This window comes from Marmota flaviventris, chromosome 2 (genome assembly GCF_047511675.1).
Source record: "Marmota flaviventris isolate mMarFla1 chromosome 2, mMarFla1.hap1, whole genome shotgun sequence".
Lineage (NCBI taxonomy): Eukaryota > Metazoa > Chordata > Mammalia > Rodentia > Sciuridae > Marmota > Marmota flaviventris.
In genome coordinates, this window is record NC_092499.1 from 134,693,836 (window position 1) to 134,707,154 (window position 13,319).

A 13,319-nucleotide genomic window follows, 5' to 3' on the forward strand; every position below is an offset into this window, starting at 1 on the left:
ATAATAAAATGTAAGCCACAGGGTGAGGGAATATAGTTGCAAACCACTTTCATAACAAAAAAACCACAATATTTAGAATATAGAGAGAATTCTCAACACTCAACAGTAAAAATACAAATAATCTAAGTAGAAAACGGGCAAAGATATAAGAAGAAATTTCACCAAAGGGGACCTTCAAATGGTAAATAAGTGAATGAAGAAATGTTCAACATCATTAGTCAAAGAAACTACAATTAAAAATGGTGACAACCCCAAATGCTGGCGTGTATGTGAAGAAACCGGATCACTCATACATGGCTGGTGGGAATACAAACTCACACAGCCATTCTGATAGTTTAGCAGTTTATTTTAATTTACAAAAATAAAATCCAAATGATTAGCATTTAAGTATCTAGAGGAGATTTTAAGTCAAAGAAAACTACAGCAGAATAACTTTGGTGTCAGAAAGACTTTTCTCAATGGCATAAAATGCAAAAATCGTAAGTATACACAAAATGCAAAAATCATAAGTAAAAATATTAATAAATTTGACTACATCAAAATAGAGCTTCTGTATACTGAAAAGAACTGAACAAAGCAAATCACAGCAACAAAACCAATAAATAGATAAAACACTTCATAAACAAGGTCTAAAGATAAGTGACAAAGTGGAAAAAATTGTAAATATTAAAGAATCCATACAAATCACTAACATAAACTACCTAAAAAAAAGTAATTCAGACATAAGGAAATACAAATGACGAATTAGAGAAAAAATATTCAATCTCACTCGTAATTATGGAAAGATAAGCTAAAGTTGAATGCCATTTTTTAATTCTTGAGTGCTCAGAAGAAATGGAAGTGTAATTATGGGGGCATTAGGAAGCAGATATTCGAATAGTAAAGGTCATGTAGGTAATTTAGGCAATTATCTACTATCATTTAAAATGTGCATAATTCAGCAATGAGCCTAAATCATCAATTTCATTTCCTAGAAAGACTTGCTTACCAGAATTTGGAGGCAGATAAAAGGTATTCATATTAGTAAATTTTAAAAAACCTAGGTTAATTAATAGGGATATAGTGTATGTATAATAAAAAACTATGAACTCATTAAAAAGTGATAGATCTATATGCAAGGTATGAAAATAACTCCAATAAATAGTGATATTTTAAAAAGCAAACTGTATAACAATATGCCTAAGCTGATCTTGCATTTATAAAACAGAAAAAAATCTTAAAACTGTGTGTGTATGTATATGTACATAAATACATATGAGAGTATTCATACCAAATGGTTAACAATGGCTACATCTAAGGAGGAGATTGGGTTGGAATGGGCAATCACAAGAGACAACAGAATTTTTATATCATCTGAATTTTTCCCCTCAGTTTGATCGCTTTACTCAAGATTATAATTATGTGTCATTGTCATTAAAAATGAACAATGCAGCACTTAAGACAGAGCCCAGCATATACCAAGTGCTCAACAATAAAAAACTTTAAAAATTAGTAAAATACTTTGAAAGTTAAAAATGTAAGGATAATATAGAAACAAGGGTCCTAAGATCAAGGGTTTATCTAATTGCCATATAAGGAGGTTTTAGTAAAGTGATGGAATTCTTCCTGGTGTTCATTTTCAAAATAGGATGAGTATTTGAAATAGGAAAAAGGGACATTGTTGGGGGAAAGAATTTCACCAAATCAGCAAAGGAATTCAGGATGTTAGGGGTTTTGCATGGATAGATCTCACAACAAGAAGCAGATCAATGTTTCTAGAAGAAGCCTTAATAAAGGGCACACTTCATTCATTGAGAGAGGTTAACGTACCTGCCGACTTTGCTGCAGAAGTGGTGGAAACCCCATTGAACTCACTAGTACTCCTTTTCACAGGTCTTGGCTTATATTCTCTTTTAGGGATATTGGATGCAGCCATAATTCTGTAACACACATTGGAATCTGAGTCAGGCATCTGATAAAGATAGCAGAGCTTTCAAACACACCTTTACTCAGCCCTGATGAGTATGCAAACCTAGGTTACAAGAGTGACCAGGGAGGTGACGGATTTTACACACTGATTCCTTAATAGCCCTAAGGGACAGAAGTCACATCCTAAATGCAGTTTTCCAACTATCTATGTGAGCTTCTCAGTGAAATTCATCTTGAAGACCATTTAGCCTCATAAAGTCCCAGAGGCATTTAGCAAGTGGCCCCTCAACCACACTAGCTGCCTTCTTCATTCCCCTCTGTTAGAGAATTGTGAAAATATCCTCTTATAAGAGCTAAATGACTATCTAGTGGATGCTTCAGGGACTGGACACAAGTTTGATCCTTCTAGAATCAGGGCATTGAATTGAGAGAAAATCTCTCCAGATTTGTTGTTGCCATTGCCATAAATGCTGTGTAAAGCAATTTTATGTTATCAAAGCTTGTTCAAAATATAGGGTATTAATGGTATTTTTAGCCCAACATTTTAATTAGTGGGATTGCTGTGCATATTATAGATGTTATTACTAATTTTCAAAAATACATAGACTATGTCGATCATTAAAACCATAAGGCACAAATCTCAATATTTCTTTCATCTTTCAGAATATGCTGAAATTGCTTTTCATGTCAATCTTATGAATTCAGTCTGTTTTTTTTTGTTTGTTTGTTTGTTTGTTTTTGTTTTTTGTATTTTTGGTACCAGGGATTGAATTCAGGGTCACTTGACCACTGAGCCACATCCCCAGCCCTATTTTGTATTTTATTTAGAGACAGGGTCTCACTGAGTTTCACAGTGCCTCACTTTTGCTGAGGCTGGCTTTGAACTCAAGATCCTCCTTCCTCAGCCTTCCAAGCCAATGGGATTATAGGTGTGCACCACCAAGCCCAGCTCAGCCTGGTATTTGTACTAGTGAAGTATAAATATATCCTTTGTATGGATATTGACATATTTTCTGAATCATCCCACTCTTCTCTGCATGCCCCTAGGTGTTGGGAAGAGAGTATACACCATGGCTACTGCCAGCTTATAAGTGGAGAGCAAAGTTCAGCAAGTTGGCAAGGAAGCAGACAGCTCTGCAAGGGTCAACCTCCAAGGTGGGCAAGGGAGCCCTTTGTTTGATTGCCCTAAACACAGCAGAGAGAAAGGGGGCTTTAATGAAAAGAAAAAGGAGAAAAGCTATCAGATCTCTTTTCCCAGTTCTGACTAATTGTCCAAAGTCACATATTAGTTTTCTGTCCCATCCATGCCTAACCATGAAAGCCAACTAAAGAAATTTCAGCATAGAATGGGGCAGAGGGAAGGGGAGATAAAGAGACAGAGACTGATTTCAATTGACTTAACTCTGCAGCCCCTGGCTATAAGAAAGGTAAAGGACCTTACCGCATCTGTAGCTTGCTCTGCAGCTCCTGCAGAATCTCTGTGGACTGTTTGTGATAGTCTAAAGCTGCCTCTATAAACACGGCCAACTGGCTGACTTGCTCTACCTGCAGCAGAAGTGCAAAATTACTCCATGGAGGCCAGAGCCCATGTAATGTCCAGAGAGAGGTGCCCAGCAACAAAGACCCAGCTTTGCGGGGAAGCCCAACGTCTGCCTTGGCTCTGGTCCATTTCATTTCATTCCATCTTGGAGCCCTGCATAATAACCATACAGGCCGTGGTATAGAGATGTAGATGCTGGAAAAACATGTTCACATTTATTTGTGATTATGAATTTGATGTAATTCAATAATATGCTTTCTTTTCCAATTAGGTGTTGATATTCTATGGACATTTTTATGCTTATAGTTCACCGATCTGAAAATGGAGGAAGGAAGCTTTTCCAATGGTAAGTGAAGCCAACCCCTAGTAAAGAAACCTTGTGAATGTCTCTATGGGCACTTTCTAGCTAAGCAAACCCCAGAAAGTAAGTAAATTAAGCTGTTCTCAGATAAGAAAGTAGTGCCCAAAAGCAGCATGTGCTGCAGGGCAAAGAATCCCCCTGTGTTTTTTATTGCTACCAGCAGAAAATATTTTCCCTGAAACATACAGTGGAAAATAATGAACTACAAAGATTCTGGCGTATCTCTTTCCCACAAATCAACACAAGTTAGTGGCCAACTTACAATGGATGCTTAAACAAGCAAACAAACAAACCTTTGTCTTGTGAGCAAAGTCTGGAAGACCTGGAGGTGTGTAATTTGAGGGAAGAGCAATATTGAGAGGGCCCAAGAGCTTTCCTGCTACCCAACAAGGTTAAGGAACTGCTTTAAGAAGTAAAGATTAATAAAACTTATTTCAGGAAGCCTCAGAGGCAAGTCCCAGAAGGCTGAGGTGATATCTCCCAGCATAAATCCATGAACTCCAAATCTAGACAGAGTCACAAATCAACATTGCTCTACCGCATTTTCCCCAAAACTCAAGCATCATTCTCATATATCACTTTCTAACCAGCTTTGGGGAAAAATCTGCCTGCTTATTCATTCATACATTCTCACCCCATGTAAACAGTCATGGACTTGCATGTTTTCAAAGATCCAAGGTGTTTCCATGTGTTGATGCAGACTATTCTTTTGCTGCCTACTCTGTAAATTTTCTTAAACCATTTATACCACTTTAAACATGGGCTCAATGTGCATTTAAGATATATATGGAATACATCTAGATATGATAGCACACACCTGTAATCTCAGCAACTTGGGAGGCTGAGGCAGAAGGATCTCAAGTTAGAGGTCAGCATCAGCATTTAGTAAGACACTGTCTTAAAATACAAAATAAGAAGAGCAAGGGATGCAGCTCAGTGGCAGAGAGCATCCCTGAGTCCAATCCCTAGTCCAAAAAAAAAAAAAGAAAAAGGTACACATGGAATTCTACTTGTGCCAAAATGTGATTGGCATTTGAATAAGGATATCCCCTGGTGTTACATTCACTTTACCATGCTCTGTGGCTGGAAAAGCAGCAAGCCTAGCCTTAAATTTCTAAAAACCCAATAAACAAAACAAAGACAGCCTGGCCCCAGCGAAATCCTAAGGATTTCTTAAATTTCATCTCTTTGGCTTTTTCACATACTTTTGAATAAGTCCGGCACCATGGCCTAACAGGATCATGGCAGAATTTGCTACAAAAGAATTTTTCTTCCTTAGAGTGCTCAAGTTGTATGTTTGGTAAAAATCTGTGTCACACCTCTCTGTCGTTAGTAAAATTAATATGTCCTAATGTATGTCCCACTTTGAAATATGTTTGGTGTTTTAGAATTTTTAAAGGAAGAGTGGAAAAGCTAAATGAATATTCCTTGAAACATATGTAGGGTTGGTAAAGGGCGGGGTCTGCAAATTACCAGCTATTCTCTCTGAAGTGGCTAAAATGCATGATTATATAATCAAGAAATGCATTTGAGGCTGACTTTGGGAAGACAGTGAATGTCAGAGCCCTTTAATGCTTGAGAGGTAACAGCAGTGCTACTCAGTGTCTGCACATAGTACGTGCTAAGTGCAAGACATGCAATGCCACAAGTGGATTATCCTTCTATAACTGTCAGAAAATGGAAGCTTCCATTTCATTGTCTTCCAGACCATGAACATTAAACTGAGCTAGGAACCAGCACAGGTAGACTCTGATTCCCAAAGCTGCAATCAGAATTAAATACCTGAACAAGAAAAAACAAGATAGAGCAATAAATGCAGGCCATCTAAGAACCAAAACTTAGGTAGAAAGTTAAACATTTCCTCCAGTGGCCACACTACTCAATTTGGATCTGCCTCAGGTATATGGACGCTTAATTCCATTTACAGGCTGGGACCTCAAGAACAAAATGTGACCTCACCATATGGAAAAGTTTACCTGACATTCAAAGGAACACAATTACCTGAGAAACAGCTGTCTGAACATTGTTCAGATGCCTACTTTGAAAAACTCACAATGCAAACAGACTTCACTATTAAGCTAGAAATCAAGGAGGCACAGGCCAGGCACAGGCAGTGGTGGCTGACAAATGCATGGAGTGAGGACCGCAAAGATACCTGGGAGATTCATGGAACCATAAAACCAGAGGGAATTTGTGACAGAATAATGTCCCACAAGAAGTCCCAGACCTAATTCCCCAAATTTAAGAATAAGTTTGCATAGCCAATGGAACTTTGCAGATATAATTAAATTAAGCATCTTGAGATGGGGAGAATATCTTGAATTACTAGGGTATAATTACAAGATTAAGAGGTACATAAGAGGGTTAGAATCATAGCAGAAGACATGACAATAAGAGCAGAGGTCAGAACAAGAGATTTAAAGATACTCTGCTTTTATTTATTTGTTGATTTATTTATTTTGCATGTATTGGGGGTTGAACCCAGGGGTACTCTATCCCACTGAGCTAGATCCCCAGCCTTTCTTATTTGTTTTTATTTTGAGACAGGGTATTGCTAGTTGTCTAGGCTGGCCTGGTAGTTCCCATCCTTCTGCCTCAACCTCCCAAATAGCTGGGATTACAGGTATGTGCCACCATGTCCAGGCTGATGCTAGCTCTGAAGATGGAGAAAATAAATCAAGGAGCCAAGAAATGCAGATAGTCTCTAATAGCTGGGAAAAGAAAGGAAATAGATTCCTTTCTGGAACCTCCAGAAGGAAGGCAGCCTTACCCAAACGTTGATCATAGGACTTACAACCTCCAAGATATAAGATAAGAAATTTGTGGTCCTTTAAGTCGTCATGTCTGTGATCCTAATACAGAGCAGCTTTGGCCTATTCTCAAACTAACAAAATGCTAACAATGGGATTAGTGCAGGTCAGGGTCCCCTGTTTGGGGTGGGGGAGGGTTTGGAAGTGCTGTTGACCAAATTCACTAGGTAATGAGTCTTCTGTGGCTGGGCCTGGGGACTTCACTGATGCTTCAGCTTTACCCCATGGCACCTCACTCTCTTTCCAGATGGGTGAGATGGACTTCATTTCTCTCCCATGCACATAGCATATCAATTAATGTACCACTTATGGATGGATTTAATTCTCTCTCAAGCTGAAAGCCAATTGCTGACCAGTGTATGAGGCTGTTGGAATTACCTGACCCTGGAGATGGAGGCAGGTCAGAGATGTCTCCAACTACAGTGGATCAAAAGCACTAAACATTCCTAGTGTTACTAGCAATGGAAACCTTAGGGACACTTGGGTGGTATCGGAACCATTGTCTGGTCTTGTGGACCAACTTCAAAGGGCTTGGGCTTACCCCAAAGAAGAAGGGCTCCAAGGACTACAGCCCAGAGTAGGGCCTTCTAAGTCAATTCTCTAAAAAAGTAACATGGAATCTGAGGTTAAAGAAGAAAAGGATGTGACCCCTCCTCCTCAGACTGGTTGACAGCCAAGGCAGAGAGAGGCATCCTCTGAAGGCTATGGTGACAACACAGAGAACCATGATGTGAATGGGTGATGCTCTACCCAGGTGCCTGGAATCCCCAGTGTGCTCAGCAAGAATGAGAAAAGAAATGCACATCTTTAGGAGATAACAAGCCCTCTTCTTCTTTTTTATTGGTTATTTTTAGTTATGCATGACAATATAGTCCATTTTGATAAAATTATACATGGATGGAATATATTTCATTCTAATTATTGCCCCAGTCTTGTGGATGTACACAATGGTGGGATTCATTGTGGTGTATTCATTTATGTACATAGGAAAGTTATGCAGATTAAGCCATCTTCTCTCACAAATGAAATGACATACTTCCCATGGAAGTCATCTTCATTTTCCTTGCTCTATCATATCACACACTTCATCTCTTTTTGGATTTGTCAGAGAAGCCAAAAGAAATTTTCTTGTGAATTTTGCAGTCTGGTCATAATAGGTGTCTTTTTCAATGGATTCAAAGTCTTTATTCAGAGTTTCTGAACAAAGCTTGAGTAAGGCAATTAAATTAATAATATATTTTCATTCTCCACTTTATACTTCAAAAGAACTTCTCAAATGCAGTTGCTCAGTTGCTTGATATTTGTCAAGTGAAAGCAACTTTCCCAGGGCATATGCAGAAGTAGAGATAAAGCCAGAACCAGAACCAGGTCTCTTACTTTTTTGCTGGGTATACTTTCTGCTGGCCCAGTACTTTCTGATGCATCTTATTCCACTCCTGAAATGTCAATAACTATAATAATGCAGTGCAGTTCTAGTCAAATAAGCTTGGCAAATTGCCAATAATATCCTCTCTTCGATGTTGCTCAGAGATTAATCTTTCATATTATCCTATACAGTCTAGAAAGTCTTGGGATTAAAAACTGTTGTTTAGTTCTTTTAACCCAAGGTTTCTCAAATTTATTTAACCATAAAAGAGAGAGTATTAACGCAACATGCTAACAGCTCATGGAATTAATTTGGGAAAATGCTACTCTAGACCAGTGAAAAGAACCTAAGAATCTATTGTTGTTGGGAACCCATGGATGAAGGACCCCCAGCTCCAGGGGATTTGTACCAAAACAGTTAGTGGATAGTGCAGGGCTCTGGCTTCACTGGGCTGAAGTAGACATCTATACAATATCTCCAGTTTCTGCTTAAGGTCAAGGATCTACATTTGATAATGTCAACTTGTAAGGAATAAAATTCTTTGCAAAAACAGAAGAGGAGACAGTGTGTTAACAAGCCCTTGGGGGATTCATCATTCCCAAGAAATGCAATGAAGGCTCAGAGTCACCTTGCTGATTTCCCTACAACCCCAAAAATCAGTGGTGGCAGGCACAATGGCCCTTCTCTGCGGGGACAGCTACTCTAGGCATCTCAGGGGACCCTTCCAAGCCTGGCACAGCAAAAGGATTCAGTCATAGGCCTGGCGCTTGAAAGCCAAAGGATCAAAACACCCCCTAGCTTGTATCACCACCTATAGAACAGTGAAGCTATATGGTCTCAAACCAGAAGTGAAATGATGCTCAAGGTTTCTTATCCAGTTCTTACTCAGTGGCTGCAATAAGGAACCAAAGGATACTCTTCTTCATTTTCCCATTCCCAATTCTGGCAAAAAATTAGATAAGAAAATAGATAGAAGTTTTGCTTAGAAACATTGGAATGAACACTTCAGGTCTCTGCACTATCCCCTCCTTTCCACAGCAAAGGTAGAGAAATGATACTATTGAGCCTGGAAGCCTGGCATCTGCTTGGCCCTGCTAACCAGACTTTTGGACACTGCACTAAAAGGCAGTAGGGCCCTGGCTCTGGGTTCTGTATTCTTTAAGAAAGTGGGTTGGTGAAGATGCCAAGATATCATGTGTCATCTGGCTTTCTGCTCTGTGCAACTTGTTCTCCTGTGGGTGGTTCCGAGGTCTAGCTAGCTGGACATCCATTGGTCCAGGCCCAAGTTGCTTCTTCCAACAAGGCTTTTCAGAAAGCCTTATTCTCTGAGTAGGGGGCTGGTATGTAATCCTTGTTTGGCTCCCATTCCTCAGTTGGGAGAATGCACATGTGAGGACAGAGAAGTGACCACACCCTGGAATTCCTGACAAATGGCCTGTTAGCCAGAAAGTCCTAGGAAGATCTGCATTTGGTGGCCCAGGAAAGACCAAGTCTATTAATTACAGTCAGAGCTCTTCCCACATCAGGCAGAGATCTGGCAAGCAATTTTTTTAGGCATTCTCTGGTGAAGCTTTTGTTATTTCTTAGCCAGGATTGTTAAGACACGAGGGTTGAAGAAGAAAGGCACTGGCTGCTCCCTGGAATGAGATTTGAGCCTTTGAATTTCTAGTGCCAGATAAACATGGGCAGGTAGCACCAAGCACACCATCTCAAGTGGTTTCCCTTCACACTATGTACTTGGCTTATTTACTTTCTTTGGAATAAATACTTCTAAGCCCTCTTTCCAGCCTTTCTTTTCTCCTCCCCCTATGGATTAGATTGGGGAGTATTCTCTCATTAGCAGGATGGCTTGCTCTGCCTCAAAAACAGGCTCCACATGGCCAGAGGCCCAGTGAGGGCTACTTGCCCAGTTTCAGCATCTCAGATTGTGTCTGAATGAGGGTCAGGGTGGCTGGCTTCCATCAACTAAGGACACAAAGAGTAGAATATGCTTCTTTGGGACTTTGGGGTCATGCCATATCCTCCAACACAGGTAACCAGCAAGTCTGCATTTTATTAATTATTGGTATTTTCATCAATTAAGATGTGTCTAATTCTCAATAAATCAGAACTCAAAATGGTGAATACTATGATGGATATCCCCAAATCTCTAACCCCTAATAATATAAGCATCTCCCATCTGTGTCTAAAAGATAGGCCTATGCAGCCTGCCACTCTGTTCCTCCTGAGGCATATTTTTTTTGACAGAGTCTGTGCACCTATCTCCAGCAGGTTCTATGTTAGGTGGAGTCACCTTTGAACCCATCAGACACTGGCAGGACTTGCGATCTCCTATATTTAGCCTGATAATTAGACAGGTCCTTGGCAACTTTAGTTAGTGCCAAGATCATTTCCTAGGAGAAAATCCAGCCTTCCAGAAGCACAGCTTCCCACCATGAAAGGAAGCAGACATGGTTAAAGAGACTTGAGTGACAAAGGCTGGATGTGAGGTTGGCGATGAAGAGGGAGCAAGAGGCCAGAGTCCCACAGGCTGCAGAACCACTGGCCTTAGCCAGTGGGGGTAAAGACAGGGCCGAAGGTTCAATGCATGCCCTACCCCACCATATATTAGTACTTTTCCTTTCCCCCAACAGATCACATCCATAGTTTGTCCCCTAACCACCAGGCAATGTCAGCATTAGCACATCAGATACAAGGAGTAAACTGAAGGAGATTTTCTGTACCTTTCCTGGTAAGAGGAGAGAAACAGCCAGATCAGCTGGACATGAGAAAGACCCTTCTGGTTCTAACCCCCAAAAGAGAACAAAGATGGCCTTCTGGGACCTATATATAACTTGTGAGTCCCTTCAGCTATAAACCAAGAGGCATAAAGGTCAAAGCAAGTATGCCATAATAGGGGACTGTTACCAGTGTACCCTGAGGATCTCTGACATGGGGTGCTTAGCAAATGGCAGCTCTTGTCCCTAGTATCATCACACCATCATCATTATGGTAAGAATTAGCAACCACAGGGCACAGGATAACCCACTGTGGTTGACATGAGGAAAGGAGGAAAGAGAAAGGGAAGGAGCCCAGTGCCAAAGCAGTCTGGACAGCCCTTCAGTCTCATTGCTTTGGTCTCCTCTCACCTCAATTGCTGGTTTTCACGGCCTTTGTCAAAAAAGCAGAGATAGTAGGTCATCCCTGATGCCAGTTACAGCAGGCTTTCTGGTAGTATGGACCTCAGGAGCTGAAATAAGGGGGAAGGAAACCCCAGTTCCCCAGAATTGAACAGGGGTACCACCATTCACTGCAGAAATTCCCTAGGGAAATACTGAGGCCACAATGGAGAACACTTGATACTATGGAGCTTGGGTTAAGGACTAGCTACTATTTCTGCCAGGGCAGGGTGGGAGGGGTTAACCCATCTGTGACAAGCTGAATACTTGTCACTGTCAAAGAATGGACAAATAACTGTTTTTATAATGGAGGGATCATTTTTTGACTTTTCACTGATACTGAGGGGAACACTGAGGTCTCTTGGGTTAACTGTCAAGGCCAAAGCTGCTGAGACAGGCTTTACTCATGGAGAACTTTGCAAAAACAATTATGGAGGTTCATGCACAAAGGTCATGAGTGGAGCACATGGATTAGGCAGCATGTGTGACATGCAAGATACAACCCTCAACCCGTAAATCTACTGCTAATGGGCCCCAAGCTGGCAAGTCATTTGTTATGGCCCCATAAGGAGTATCTGTCATACCTCAAAAAGATTTTCTAAATACTTCAAACAAATTAAATATGGCAATCTGAAACAAAACAAAAATGCCTGTTGCTTGGGGACAATTTCAAGAAGAAATTTATATATTTAAGCAAAATAAACAAAGAGACAGCAAAGTGTTACACCTCCTCCTATTTCCCATAAAATGTAAAAACAAAAAAATATTAAAACAAGAAACATAATAGAGTGTACTTTTCAATTCTCGATGGTTTAATGGGCATGAGAAATTTCAAACCGATTTCTCCATTTGGGAAAATTAGTCTTCTGGGATTTAGTGAATTGTCAATACTGGATATAATTCCTCCACACATCACCATGGACTAGAAAGTGCTTCTTACATTTTTTTTTGAACTGATTCAGAAGATGAAAGACCTTGGTGTACTTTTTAACAAGTGGCTAGAAGTATGATATGTTTTTGAGGATAAATAAATCCCCTGACTTGTCACAGGTTTGAAAGTTTAACAAATGAGTCCAAAGCTAATGCTGGCCAAGACAGCTCATGGTTTCACTGAGGCTAGGCTGATTGAAGACCTGAGTCAGGGACTCAAGCAGAAGGCAGGTGGCTGTGGCCTTTTCCATTCAGGCAGTAAAAATGCCAAGTGATTCCTCATAACCAAGGCAAATAAGCGAAGCCCTCGGCTTGCCATGGGGAATTACTCATCCCCATTTCATTCGATGTCACTTGGAAAAATCAAATAAAAGCTGGTTAGTTAATGCCAGGACCGGTACAAGAGAAGATTGGCATTTCTAGGTGCTATGATCTAAGACCTTCAGTCCCCAGTTTTACAAGCACCACTATGGAGCAGCTAAAAAAACGCAGGTCATGCTTTTGAGTACCAAATGTTCACTCTGATGAGTAAAGGCCTCAGAGAGCTGCAGGGGGAGAAAGGCCCTCATCCTCAAACATTTGGCTCCTACAGTGCTGTTCAGTCTTAAGAACTGCAAACTGATCTATGATCTGGGCTTTCTATTCTCCTGTGAAACCACAAATGTGGCCTCAAACACAAAGGCCAGTTTACTTTGCCATCTTCTGAGACAAGTCTACCTCCCTGGGGCCCTCTCAAAATATCTCTTGGATAAACAGGGCTTCCCAAGATTCCAGACCTGAGTTAGGGCTTGCTGGATGTCTGACCCTATCTTTGAGGCTGGAAATAATGACTACTGAACATTTTAAAAACTTCCATATCAACTCAGACTTTAGAGGTTTTCAACATGCTGATCAGTGTTTTATTCATTTACATTAAGGTCTCTTGTTTGACTTAAATACTTACATCATTTTCTAAAAAATTAAACATGCTTCTTTCAGCCAACTCCTTTGACTCTTCAAATTTTTCTACTGCTTGTCTGACTTCTTCATCTGGTATCTTACCTACTCGTTTCTTTTTATAATCGTAATCCAGGCGGCGGCCTTCCAATTTTTTCAGGTGGTGCTAAAGAGAGAGGGGGAAAGAGAGAGAGAAAAGTAGGAGGAGGAAAGGAAAACCTCAGAGGATTGTTACATGCACAAAGTGGCATTCCCCCCATTAAAAAACAAAACAAAAAACACTTCATTATTTCTAAGCAAATAGTCACTA

At 40.3% G+C, this 13,319-nt stretch overlaps 1 protein-coding gene across 1 annotated transcript in view; it reads right to left on the minus strand.

Moving 5' to 3' along the window:
* The window catches only part of Sh3gl3 (SH3 domain containing GRB2 like 3, endophilin A3), a 54,158-nt gene that overhangs the window by 22,293 nt on the left and 18,546 nt on the right, over positions 1 to 13,319 (minus strand). Inside the window, exons 5-7 of the mRNA XM_027921465.2 lie at positions 13,017 to 13,175; positions 3,350 to 3,453; positions 1,810 to 1,919 (exon numbers count right to left, since the gene is read on the minus strand). Coding sequence (XP_027777266.2) covers positions 1,810 to 1,919; positions 3,350 to 3,453; positions 13,017 to 13,175 — 373 coding nt within the window. The remainder of the gene's footprint in view (positions 1 to 1,809; positions 1,920 to 3,349; positions 3,454 to 13,016; positions 13,176 to 13,319) is intronic.